The sequence below is a fragment of the Candida orthopsilosis genome (genome assembly GCF_000315875.1).
Source record: "Candida orthopsilosis Co 90-125, chromosome 6 draft sequence".
Taxonomy (NCBI): Eukaryota; Fungi; Ascomycota; class Pichiomycetes; order Serinales; family Debaryomycetaceae; genus Lodderomyces; species Lodderomyces orthopsilosis.
Genome location: NC_018300.1, coordinates 1,016,412 through 1,027,593, shown reverse-complemented (window position 1 = coordinate 1,027,593; position 11,182 = coordinate 1,016,412). Strand labels below are relative to the sequence as shown.

Genomic DNA, 11,182 nt, shown 5'->3' with positions numbered 1-11,182 from the left:
ATCAAGTCGATTGACGACTTCACTGTTATTCAGAAATGTTACCGGGAGCAGAACATAGCAGTTATATTGATTGTTTCCTTTTACTTCTGGTCACCTAGCGATGGGGAGTCATTTGCCGACATGGTCAGAAATTTCACTGAAGGCACAAGCGTAAACTATCATATTCAATTGGTTTTTTGACCAGTATCCCTTCATAACAGATGGAGAAATTATGGAGGTTGACCTCTCAAATATTATAAGTCCAATTAAAGAACATTGTGCTAAATAAATGGTTGGTATGGAATTGCGCAGTATAATTGGAGAAGCTGAATTTAATTACGAGGACTTTCCAGAATTACGTTACACGAGCTTCAAGTTCAGCTCCATTCTTGAAGTACATTTACACAACTTAAAAAAGCTGAAACTTGAATACTTGAAGGTTATTTCAGAGGATTATCGCCCAAGTTCAGAAATAGACTTGAGCCAACTTCCACCAAGCTTGAAATATTTACAAGCGACTGAATCGTATTTTATTGCCAACGGAAGAAATGAGAATATGCCCCAATTGGAGCACCTCATTCTCTATGTTCCGGGAGATCCTATATTGAAACCATTAGTTGAAACCTTTGTTAATCTTCAATTAAAAGAAGGGTTGAAGACTTTAGGTTTGGGAAGAGACGCTACCCATTTGTTATCTGACATCGAACGATTGCAGGCGGTGACTAGTTTGGACCTAGACTTCGCTGATGATTCATTAGATCTTCTGAAATTTCCCAATTTGGAAAAACTCACCATTGGGTCAATCAAGGATGCGCTGGTTTTAGAATCATGGGATGTTCCACAATCGATGGAAGAAATCTACCTTGGAAAAATCTTCAGAGAGAATAACAATAATATTTCATCTTTTTTCTCAAAGCTTCTACCGGGGTTGCTGTCGTTAACAATACAGGGACGCAAATCCAAATGGTTTCCAGGAATGTTGGATTTTTCGAAGTTTCAAAATTTGAAATACCTTTCCATTGGTGGTGAGAGTGAGGGTTTTGATCAAATCAACTTACCTAACTCAATTGAACAGTTGGGCATCTACATTTCTTCCCTTGAGTCCATTGACGAGATACAGTTTCCAAAAATATGCGCTTCCGAAAAGAGTAATGTATTGAATGCTACACACCACTCGAGCCTCAAAAACCATCATCGGTCGGCATGCTTGTTTTGGGAAGCTTTTCCTCTAATACCTCGTTCTCCGATTTATCCAACACAATCGCTGGAACACCCTCTTCATTATACAATACTTCTTCTCTCACTTGATTTGAGTCGTCTTGATACTTTCTCACCATGTTGCCACCTAAGCGCTCCCACAATAGACTCGATAAATCTTCGGGTGAATAGATTGCCTTTTCATTTGGCCCTTCTTCGAGCTTGTCCCAGTGGTCCCAATCATGAGGGCTCATTGGGGGACTGATCAAAAATCGCTTCAGGTTTAAATCATGCGGGAGTTCCAAATAATTCACCTGAGAATAATCTTCTCCTGCTGTAGCATCGAGTAAGTCCTGTTTGTTAAGCTCAAACCGGTTGTCCTTTATGCTATATGATATCCGAAGGGTCTTCCATTTAGGATCATGCGCTAACAAATCTTTCATCGATTGAGCCACTCGGCTCGATTCACAAATGAGTATAAACCGGCCAAACTTGGGCAACACTATTAGCTGGACTAAATTGTGAGTACCAGATATAAACTCAATCAACTCATGGGGGTTTTGTAGTAGGTGGTCACTCAAGTTGGTTATTATGAGGGTGTTTGTTGGAGATCGTGGCATTGCTGGTGGTGGATTCAATGTATTTTTTTTTTTTCTTGTGTTGCAAATCGGCGATCTATATAACGCTTCCAGAACTTCTACAAAATTTACAATCTCTTATCTCATTAAACGTCTACTAACGAAGGTTCATCATCTTTTTCATTTTTGGTTCGTCTTTAGAATCATTTAATTCATCATCATATAATCTCTTTGCCGATTTGTTCATATCAAACAAAGACCAAAACTTTAGATTCTCATCACCCGCAACTGTCGCGAGTGTAAGATTATCCGGGCTCAAACAACCATTCAAGATCCTAGTGTCATGCGCATTGACAATTTCCCCAGTCTTTTGCAACGTAGGGTAATTGAACAAGGAGATGCTATTTGTTGGAAACCCATGCGTGGCGACAATCTCCATTCCTGTACCATGTGCATAGCCCCAGTTCAATGAACTCACCTGCGATCCCGTTTCGATTGTGTTTACTCTAGCTCCTGTTGTAGTATTCCAAAAATTTATTGTTTTGTCGTTGGAACCACCTCCTGTAGCCAACAATGATGGATGATAAGGGCACCATGACAACGCCTTGACCGCTGCTTTGTGATTGGTTTTGGTAAATAATGGAGTAGTGTTTCTGACATCCCAGATGTTGACAACATTATCATTTCCACCAGTGACGAATTGCTTTCCATCATGTTTATATTCGATGCCACAAATTTCTGAGTCGTGACAGTTTTCAGCTTTTGCACTTAGATGGGATGCTACTCTCACATCTGAATGGTACAAGTTACCTATTCTGCTCCCGCTGGTCAATACATGCTGGTTCCATGCCTGTGATGCAACTCTTGTCAAATGATTGTCACAATTTAGCGTCCGCAACTTTACATTCTTTTCAATATCCCAAATTTCAATAAGCCCATCGTCCTTTCCAATTGAGACATATGATCCATCTTGGGACCATTTCACAGAGGAAACTAGAGCTTTATCAGGAAGCTCACATAAAAGTCCAACTGATCCAGTTGAGGCGTTCCAAACATAAACAGCATCTTCAAGTCCTATCGCCAAAAGGTTATACAGTGACCATGCTAGTAAATTGAGATAAAAATCATCAACTAATCCGGGTGCGTCCAAAACCCTCTCTGGAGAAGAAGGGATCTTTTTCGCTCTTGCTGAAGCAATTGATGGTGGAAGTGAGTGCTTCCCAATTTTAAGCTTATTTGTCTGAGTCAACTGAGTTGCAAGATTGACAGGTTTCTTCCTCTCTGGTGGTGGTGGCTGGTATAGTAAAATTCTCGAGTTAACCTCTAGCCCACATGCTTCAGCCACATGATGCTGATATATTTTTGAAGTTTGTGCTTTTATATGTGTTTCTGGAGATGCATTTGGTGCTGGCGATACAGTAGATGAGTCAAGTTTTCCGCTTACGGAGTTATGTCGCGATGGAATGAATCGGTCGGGTAGGTTTATAGAAGATTGTTCAGATAAGGAGCTGTTTGATCTATTGAGTAATGAGTTGGAGCGACGTAAGCCAAATGAAGGTGGCAAGTTAGTTGATGGTAATGTCAATGATGTTTTCGATCTCTGCTCCAATTTAGGCTTGAGTGAGGGAGGTAACTGCGGTCTTTGGAACTTGGATTCAGTAACATAATGTGGCGGTTTGACTATTGATTCCGACGATGGTTTAGACTTTTTTGAAACATTTGGGCTCATTTGTTTGAGCAATTGTCTCTTTGAAGGCGAAAGCAATGACTCAGTTGCTGACGTTGGTCCACTTACATAACGTTTTTCATGCTTTTCGTGTTTGACTTCTGATATATCCTCATTCTCTTTACTTGGTGAATTAGGAATCGAGCGCTTAAGCTTGTTACTTGGTGACAACGCCAATGTCGACATATTTTAAACGAGGGTGGTAAATTTAATGAAAAAAGCAGCTCAAATAAGCATTGACTATGGGTCAAATTGTTCAATTAGTTTAAACAATATTGCTATGATTCGATGAATTTTTGATATTCTTTAAAATTTTATTTTTTAGGCGATTTTACATTTATTACCTTTGTTTACCTTTTCCACTAATTTGGATAATTGAGTGCAAAAATAAAAGCAACACCGAAAATATTCAAACTATCGTTGAACAATAGCGGTCGTTTCAAGTGGGCTGTAAAAGATGAAACGGCATCATCGTAAAACTTTAGCAATACGGTGCAAAAGAAGAGGCGTAGATAATAAAAGGATTTGATGATCGCTGTGGGTTGGTAATAGCTCCGATGATGAGAGCACAGCCCAGAGCATCGACTATTGTCGCATCTGCAGTTGCTGCCTCGGTGTATCCTTCTCTGACACCCGAGTGTTAGCTATACACATTACTAGTGCTGCACTGCACCCCACTGCAGTGTTTTCCTAGTCGGCCGTAAACGCTACCGATTTTTGTCGTGCAAAAGAGCCAATTGGTAAAATTCGTTGACACCAGCAACACTGTAATCTTTATCATCTCTCAAACATGCCAGCATACCATTCTACATTCTTAGGCGAGGAATCACAAGACGCCAGAACAATTGGTAACCTATCTTTACTCCCATTTAAAACCAAGTTTCGTGGTCCCGCTTTCGAGACCGATCAAGATTATGATATCGTGGAAGAGACATTAGACTTGTTCAGGGCCAATTCATTCTTCAAGAACTTTGAAATCAGAGGCAATGCTGATAGATTGTTGATATATGGAATATTGTTTGTCAGTGATTGTTTGGGAAAGCTTAATAAGACCATGCCACACCGTGAAGCGACTAGAGTATTGAGCAATTTGAGTCTTGACAATTTTGCTTTACCCGGAGATATATCTTTCCCGTTGAACTCATTGTATTTGCCACCAAAGACAAGGGCCGATGCTGATTTATTGAGAGGTTACTTGACCCAGTTTAGACAAGAGTTAGCTGAAAGGTTGTTGAATAGAATTTACGCAGATGGTGGAGATGTGCCTAGTAAATTCTGGTTGGCATTTACAAAGAGAAAGTTTATGAATAAAAGTTTGTAATTAAGGAATATATACACCTACCCGATTTTGATATTCAATGTACTCTTGACCGTAGAACTTGTTCACCAACATCCACTCTTCGTACGCAATACGCTTTGTAAAGAAATAGTGAAGGATGAGAATGTCCAATACAAGATTGATGTAGGTGTTCAACAACAATTGGGTCCCTATTGCATACAACCAGAATCCAAGATAGCTAGGGTGCCTCAGGATGGAGTAGACACCCGATGTGACCAATTTGTGATGTGGTTTCCTTACAGTTGCAATGTAGTGGTTAAAGGAATCACTGCATTGTTTCATTGCCAAGTGACGCATATACAACCCACCCATGACAATGACACCACCAACTGCTGCAACAAGTTTGTGTTTACCCCATGGTTTGAACAACACCTCCAAAACGGTCAATATTCGCATCCACCAGAACTCTTGATTACCCCTGCCACCGTATATTAGGAAAGACTTTGATGTGACTGAGCGAGGTTGATATAATGCTGTGTTAAAGAATTCTGTAACAAAGTACGCCTTCAAGGTTACAAAGAAAATCACCAAGGAAACATAATTGGAGTTAAAAAGTGCCCATATATCAACCACGAATAATGACCCAAGTGTAAAGCAAACGATGAATACCTCAATCAAGGATACTTTGGAAGGTGAGTACAACGGCCCCACCAGTACCACACTGTTGTCCATACCAAAAGAAGCGTAGATTTTTTTTTTTTTTTTCAACCTTGATCCACCATCTATGAAACAACCACATAGGACACTTGAGGAGATGTTAGATGACGAGTCACCGTATGCTAGATATGACGCAAGGAAGAACAATTTGGTAAAAATTGCATCAAAGTCGTTCGTACTTGGTGGTGTATTTACGGCTGCATTGATTGGCGAATTTGCTTACCTGAGGTTGGTACCACTATGTTTATACCTTCAATTCCTTTGCATATTCCATAGCCTTGAATTCGGCATGACTTATTTATACAACAATAGCCAGACTGACGATGACTCATTCATTTTAGAGGATAGAGAGTTTCACATGATTACTGTGATTTCAATTATAGAATACTCTTTTTCCCCATTTCATCTACTGATTCAACCAATTGGAATGTTGTTGGCTCTAGTTGGACAGTTAATTAGAACCCTCAGTATGGGTACCGCACAGGAGTCATTTAACCATTATATACAAAAGTCAGGGAAGGAAACACATACTCTTGTCACCAAAGGGGTGTACAAATACATCCGTCATCCCAGTTACTTTGGTTTTTTCGTCTGGTTTATCGGACTCGAGCTACTACTAGGAAACACTTTAGTCCTATCTGTTGGGGCTGTTATACTATGGAAATTCTTCCGTGATAGAATTGCCTATGAGGAGGATTATCTCATCAGGTTTTTCGGCGCAGACTATATCAAATACAGAGCAAACACCAAAACTTGGTTGTATATATAAATTAATCGTTTATTGCTAGTGCATCTATTTCCCTTTCTTTGGGTCGACTCCAAGTCCGTTGATATTCCTGTACATCATGACACCGTCCTTACCATCAACGTATTGACACCATCTAGCTGACTTCCACAAACTCTTCCACATATTTTCATCAGAGTGTTGATAGTGAATACCCATAACTTTCTTAATAGCTTCACTGGCTTCTCTAGCATTGTAGAACGGAATTCTTGAAACATAATGATGCAAGACATGAGTTTCAATAATGTCATGGAAAATGTGTTTACCAACAAAACCAAATTCACGATCGATAGTAGCAGCGGCACCACGAGCAAAAGTCCATTGATGAGCTTCATAGTGTGGCATTTGTGGGTCCGAGTGTTGCAAATAAGTGATAAACACTAACCAGTGGTTGACCAAAAGATATGGAAGGAAATAATTGACCATGAAGTTGAAGCCACCAAAGTTCTTGTACCACGTGTAAAGGATAGTACATTGAATCAAAATACCAACATCTGATAACAAGATATAGTAGTAATCCTTTTTATCAAAAAGCAATGAGCTTGGGTTGAAATGGTTGACTTGCATCCAAGAGGCACCTGGAAATTTTGGTCCACTAACATTAGCAAAAAGATAAGCAATCCATCCAAAAGTTTGTTGGAAAACCATTTGCAATAAAGAAAAGATTGGCGAGTCACCCAACAAATCATCCAAGTCTTCAACTCCCCGACTTTGTAAAAATTCATCCTTGGTCTTTGGAATGAAAACCATATCTCTAGTTAAATGACCTGTAGCTTTGTGGTGTTTACTGTGACTAAATTTCCATGAAAAGTAAGGAACCAACAAGTATGAATGTAAAACCCAACCAGTCAAGTCATTAACCCAACCGTAATCACTGAAAGCTTGATGTCCACATTCATGAGCAAGAACCCAAATACCAGTAGCAATTAAACCTTGGCACCAAACGTATCCTGCCCAAGTGGCAAATCTAACAAATTGGTTTGGAATTAATTCAATGTAGTTGTTGGCAATGTAACCCAAAGTCACCATCATGAAAATGTCTCTAAACACGTAGTAGAAAGATTCCAATAATCTACGTTCATAACAGTGTGAAGGAATAGCAGACAAGATATCCTTGATTGTGTAGTCTGGAACTTTAAAAGTGTTACCATAGGTGTCAATGGCAGTTAAGTTGGTCTTGTAACCATCTGGAGTAGTCTTGAAACTGGCAACATTGCCCTTTTTCTCAACTCTGGTAGTTGGTGCGTTGTTGTTGAAGCTCGACGAGTATGACGAAGTTGTAGCTGAGGACATGATCTTGTAAAACTCTATGATAACTGACTCTATATGTCTATAAGATGATCTATCCTGATTTTATCTCTATTAGTGATGGGGACTCAAAAATTTTCCTTCTTGATGAAAAACGTGGTTTAATATTTTTTAACTGCAAAATTAGGAAAAAGAAAAAAAAAAGAAATCCCAACAAACTGAAAAACTTCAAAAGATAGTGTGATAATGAATACTTTTCGAAAGAATGAACGGGTGTATCCAGAAACGAGAGCAGTGGATCGATTGTAATATTTAATAAAAGAAGAATGTGTATATATATATATATATATAATTGGGGAGATAACCGCATTGTGTCTTCCTTGATTGTTGAAAACGGGAAAAGAAAAAAAAGAAAAATTTTCCAAACACAAAAACCATCATCAACAATAAACCCAACCACCAGTTAAACTCATCAGGATTAACTAACTAAAGTACAACCCCTAATAAACTCTATGACAAGAAAAAAAAACAGAACAAAGAAAAAAAAACAAATTTTTAGGGGGAGGAAAAACAATCAGACAATAGAGAAAAAGTGCAAATCTGATCGCCCTTATTGGGTAAAATGTTAACCGCTCGTACATTATTGCAAATGAAACGTGGAGCAATAAAGGCGGGAACGATGATGAGAGAGAAAGTTAGGAGAGAAGGAGTGAGTGATAATTCACAATCTTCATAAAGGCATTTGAAGAATTGTCAGAGGTAAACAACGCGCTTAATTCTTATTGGCTTAGTTCCTCGGGAAATGAAAAAAAAGAATCATACGTTTGATAGTCCATCAAAAGTTAGAACATTACTAATGTGTCTCATGCATTAACCCAACAAAGTTAGAGCTACCTATCAGCATCACCTATCACACTCTTTTTGTCATTTTTAAAAGAAAACTTCTCATTACCTCATCGAGTAATTGTTTTCCATTACACGCCCCTCAACCAATAACATTTTTAATCCACAGTGCATCAAAAATTTGAGACAATTTAAGTGGTTGCACAGTTGTGGAACAATATGATGTGATTGAAACGATAAGAACAATAGAAGGCTTTGGAAAGTGGATGTACTAACCTACTCCTTATTGAAGAAGTAAAGCAGCCCACGATTACCATCTCACACGCATCAATACTGCAGTCCTAATTATGGGTTGATACTCGTACAAGTAACTATTTGGACCGGTGTTCAGTATTACATCTAGTTCCTGCATAAAGAAAACACATTCCAAATTGAGGCAATAGACGAAAAATAAAAAAAAGAAATTTATTTGAAAGTGAAACAAGTTTAGCCGTCTAACTATTCTTGCATTAATGCATGACACGACACTCATTTGTCCCACCAAACAGACCGGAATTAAGGATCAAGCTCTACGAGATTACATCGGTTACATCACGATAATCAATCTATTATAAATCATCTCTATTTAACGAATATTACTCAATCTAGTACTATTCATGTGCACATTGATATCCAATTTATCAGCATCTTCTTCGATCTTTCTTAATCTGACATTTTGACTATCAACCTCCTTACCCATTGTATTTGCAATACCATGCAATTTCTTTGCATATGACCCGATTTGATCTAAATTACCAGCAATTTCCTTTTCAACTTCATCATCTTCAGAATCATTTTCAAATTGATATCTTTGTGCTTGTTGTAGATACTTTTCATTCTGATACTTGTGATGAACATCATTATCAGTAGCATTATTCATTATACCTTGTTTCAATCGTTGTTCACTTTCATACATATTTTGACGATTAGTTTCACGAAGATACTTTTCTTGCATCTTACGATTCTTGATGTTTTCTTCTTGTTGACGTAATCTTGACTTTTTATTGAATGGATTACCATATGCTGGAATGAATATAGAACGATTCAATCGTCTCAATTCTTTAACCTTTTCATCAGCAATCTGCGTTTGAGTATCTGCCAACAACAAATTCTGTTCTGCATTGTACAATCTCTCCGATTGTGACCCCAACATTCCCAAAGTGTTTGTACCTGACGCATCAGCTTCCTGGGCCATTCGAAGCGTATTTCTCGTCGATTGAACAGACTCTTGTTTAACAAATCTAATATCTTGCTTGATAGCTTCAACCTCCTCATCTTCTGAATTTACTTGCTCCTCTTCCGGAATATCCAAATTCAAATCTAAATCCCCCTCCTCGTTGAATTCCTCATTCAAATCTAACTCCTCCGAATCAAACGCTTGTTTTTTGATCGGTTTATTATTTTGAAACATTTGATGTGATGAAATTGCATTTAAATCGAGTGACTCAGTATCAGCAGCTGATTGTCTAGTAGACATCCTACTCACCCTAGTTGAAGTGTCTCCACCCACTGCACTAGCTTGACCTCGTTGCGAAGCTGTTGCAGGCCGCCTTGATGTTGGTCGACTATAAGGATCTTGTCCATCAGTTTGTGGTGCTTGTCGTCTACTTGGTGCGGAATACGGATCTGAAGCTGGAGACTGTCCATTACGGGTCGAACTTCCATACGGATTGGAATCAGCGCCAACACGGGTTTGACTTTGATACGGAGATGATGAACGTCCACCACTATTTGCCTGTTTGCTTTGAACGGATGCGCCGGACGAGTTGTTTCCATTATTAGCATATGGATTCTGAGCAGGATCGTTATTCTGCAATTTTGCGTAGGGATTACTTGGTGCCATAGCGGGCCTCATTTGTGCCCTTTCTTGAGCGTAGTTCTTGAATGCTCCAAACTTTTCTTCTCTTGTGTTTCCCGATTTTGTAGTTATACCGACCCTATTCAAGTCCTCACGGATTTCCTGCTCCGTAGGATCTTTCTTCATAAACATCTTTTTGATACCCATCGTGTATGGATTTACTTTGTTATGCTGTAAACAAGAGGAAAGTCTGATATTCTTTTGTGAACAATTTGAATTTTGTTGCGTTGGATGATCAGTATAAGCCACTGTCAAGAATTGTTTGCGACATTGATTTACGACAAACAGAGGGGAAACTTAGAGTTGCCTATGTATTGTGATATTCAGTATAAAGACAACAAGGATTGTTAAATTATCTCCATTTAAACAAAGACGAACTGTCATTTAAAGGCTTTTTTTAAATTTACTGCTTTTGTTTCAACTATTTGCAAAGATTAGCCGACAAGATAATCTCGAATCTCTATCAAGATGAAGCTTCTCCTCAAAATATGTGACTCAGTGTTTTTCCTGTTTATATCAAAACGCATACACACTACATATTGTCCATTGACGCCTCATTAATGTTGCCTTGATCGTTCATTTTCTTTCGCTATTTTTGCACCCAATTTTATTCCGAGTATTCCCGGAGAGCCGGGACAAAACTTTAAACATCGACAGCGCGGTTACGGCTGGAAATTAATAGTTTTTTAATCTAATGCAAGAGGAACAACAGAAACTTAGTGACTAATATGACTAGTAAAAACAAATATTGCCGTACATAAGGAACCATTTCTCTCGATCTGTTATTGTAACTATAGGTTAATCCCTCCTTTGTATTCTCTGCATACCGATATCGCAATTCTCTTTTTCCCCAAACTTCAAAATACGTCGCAAATTATTCTTTTTTTTTTTTTTTTTTCTTACCTAACTTTGTATTAGTTTTCTTTCAACAGTC

General features: G+C 38.5%; 8 protein-coding genes across 8 annotated transcripts; 3 read left to right on the top strand and 5 right to left on the bottom strand. All coding sequences in view use genetic code 12, as the record gives it.

The window, feature by feature from the left end:
• Positions 1 to 268: 268 nt before the first annotated feature.
• CORT_0F04750 (Rcn1 protein) lies at positions 269 to 1,441 on the top strand (the record flags this gene model as incomplete). The annotated part of the gene is made up of 1 exon (XM_003870779.1): positions 269 to 1,441. One exon carries the CDS (start codon positions 269 to 271, stop codon positions 1,439 to 1,441), a length of 1,173 nt encoding a protein of 390 aa, XP_003870828.1.
• On the bottom strand, positions 1,161 to 1,796 carry CORT_0F04740 (Rcn1 protein; the record flags this gene model as incomplete). Its single annotated transcript, XM_003870778.1, has 1 exon — positions 1,161 to 1,796. The coding sequence occupies one exon, from the start codon at positions 1,794 to 1,796 to the stop codon at positions 1,161 to 1,163; it is 636 nt and encodes a 211-aa protein (XP_003870827.1).
• A 115-nt stretch (positions 1,797 to 1,911) lies between these two features.
• On the bottom strand, positions 1,912 to 3,666 carry CORT_0F04730 (Cdc20 protein; the record flags this gene model as incomplete). Its single annotated transcript, XM_003870777.1, has 1 exon — positions 1,912 to 3,666. The coding sequence occupies one exon, from the start codon at positions 3,664 to 3,666 to the stop codon at positions 1,912 to 1,914; it is 1,755 nt and encodes a 584-aa protein (XP_003870826.1).
• Positions 3,667 to 4,270: 604 nt separating this feature from the next.
• Positions 4,271 to 4,801, top strand: CORT_0F04720 (Arc18 ARP2/3 complex subunit; the record flags this gene model as incomplete). The annotated part of the gene is made up of 1 exon (XM_003870776.1): positions 4,271 to 4,801. The coding sequence occupies one exon, from the start codon at positions 4,271 to 4,273 to the stop codon at positions 4,799 to 4,801; it is 531 nt and encodes a 176-aa protein (XP_003870825.1).
• On the bottom strand, positions 4,802 to 5,491 carry CORT_0F04710 (hypothetical protein; the record flags this gene model as incomplete). The annotated part of the gene is made up of 1 exon (XM_003870775.1): positions 4,802 to 5,491. The coding sequence occupies one exon, from the start codon at positions 5,489 to 5,491 to the stop codon at positions 4,802 to 4,804; it is 690 nt and encodes a 229-aa protein (XP_003870824.1).
• A 52-nt stretch (positions 5,492 to 5,543) lies between these two features.
• CORT_0F04700 (hypothetical protein) lies at positions 5,544 to 6,245 on the top strand (the record flags this gene model as incomplete). Its single annotated transcript, XM_003870774.1, has 1 exon — positions 5,544 to 6,245. The coding sequence occupies one exon, from the start codon at positions 5,544 to 5,546 to the stop codon at positions 6,243 to 6,245; it is 702 nt and encodes a 233-aa protein (XP_003870823.1).
• Positions 6,246 to 6,269: 24 nt separating this feature from the next.
• Positions 6,270 to 7,553, bottom strand: CORT_0F04690 (Fad2 Delta-12 fatty acid desaturase; the record flags this gene model as incomplete). The annotated part of the gene is made up of 1 exon (XM_003870773.1): positions 6,270 to 7,553. The coding sequence occupies one exon, from the start codon at positions 7,551 to 7,553 to the stop codon at positions 6,270 to 6,272; it is 1,284 nt and encodes a 427-aa protein (XP_003870822.1).
• Positions 7,554 to 8,976: 1,423 nt separating this feature from the next.
• Positions 8,977 to 10,395, bottom strand: CORT_0F04680 (Sec9 protein; the record flags this gene model as incomplete). The annotated part of the gene is made up of 1 exon (XM_003870772.1): positions 8,977 to 10,395. The coding sequence occupies one exon, from the start codon at positions 10,393 to 10,395 to the stop codon at positions 8,977 to 8,979; it is 1,419 nt and encodes a 472-aa protein (XP_003870821.1).
• Between the last annotated feature and the right edge of the window lie 787 nt (positions 10,396 to 11,182).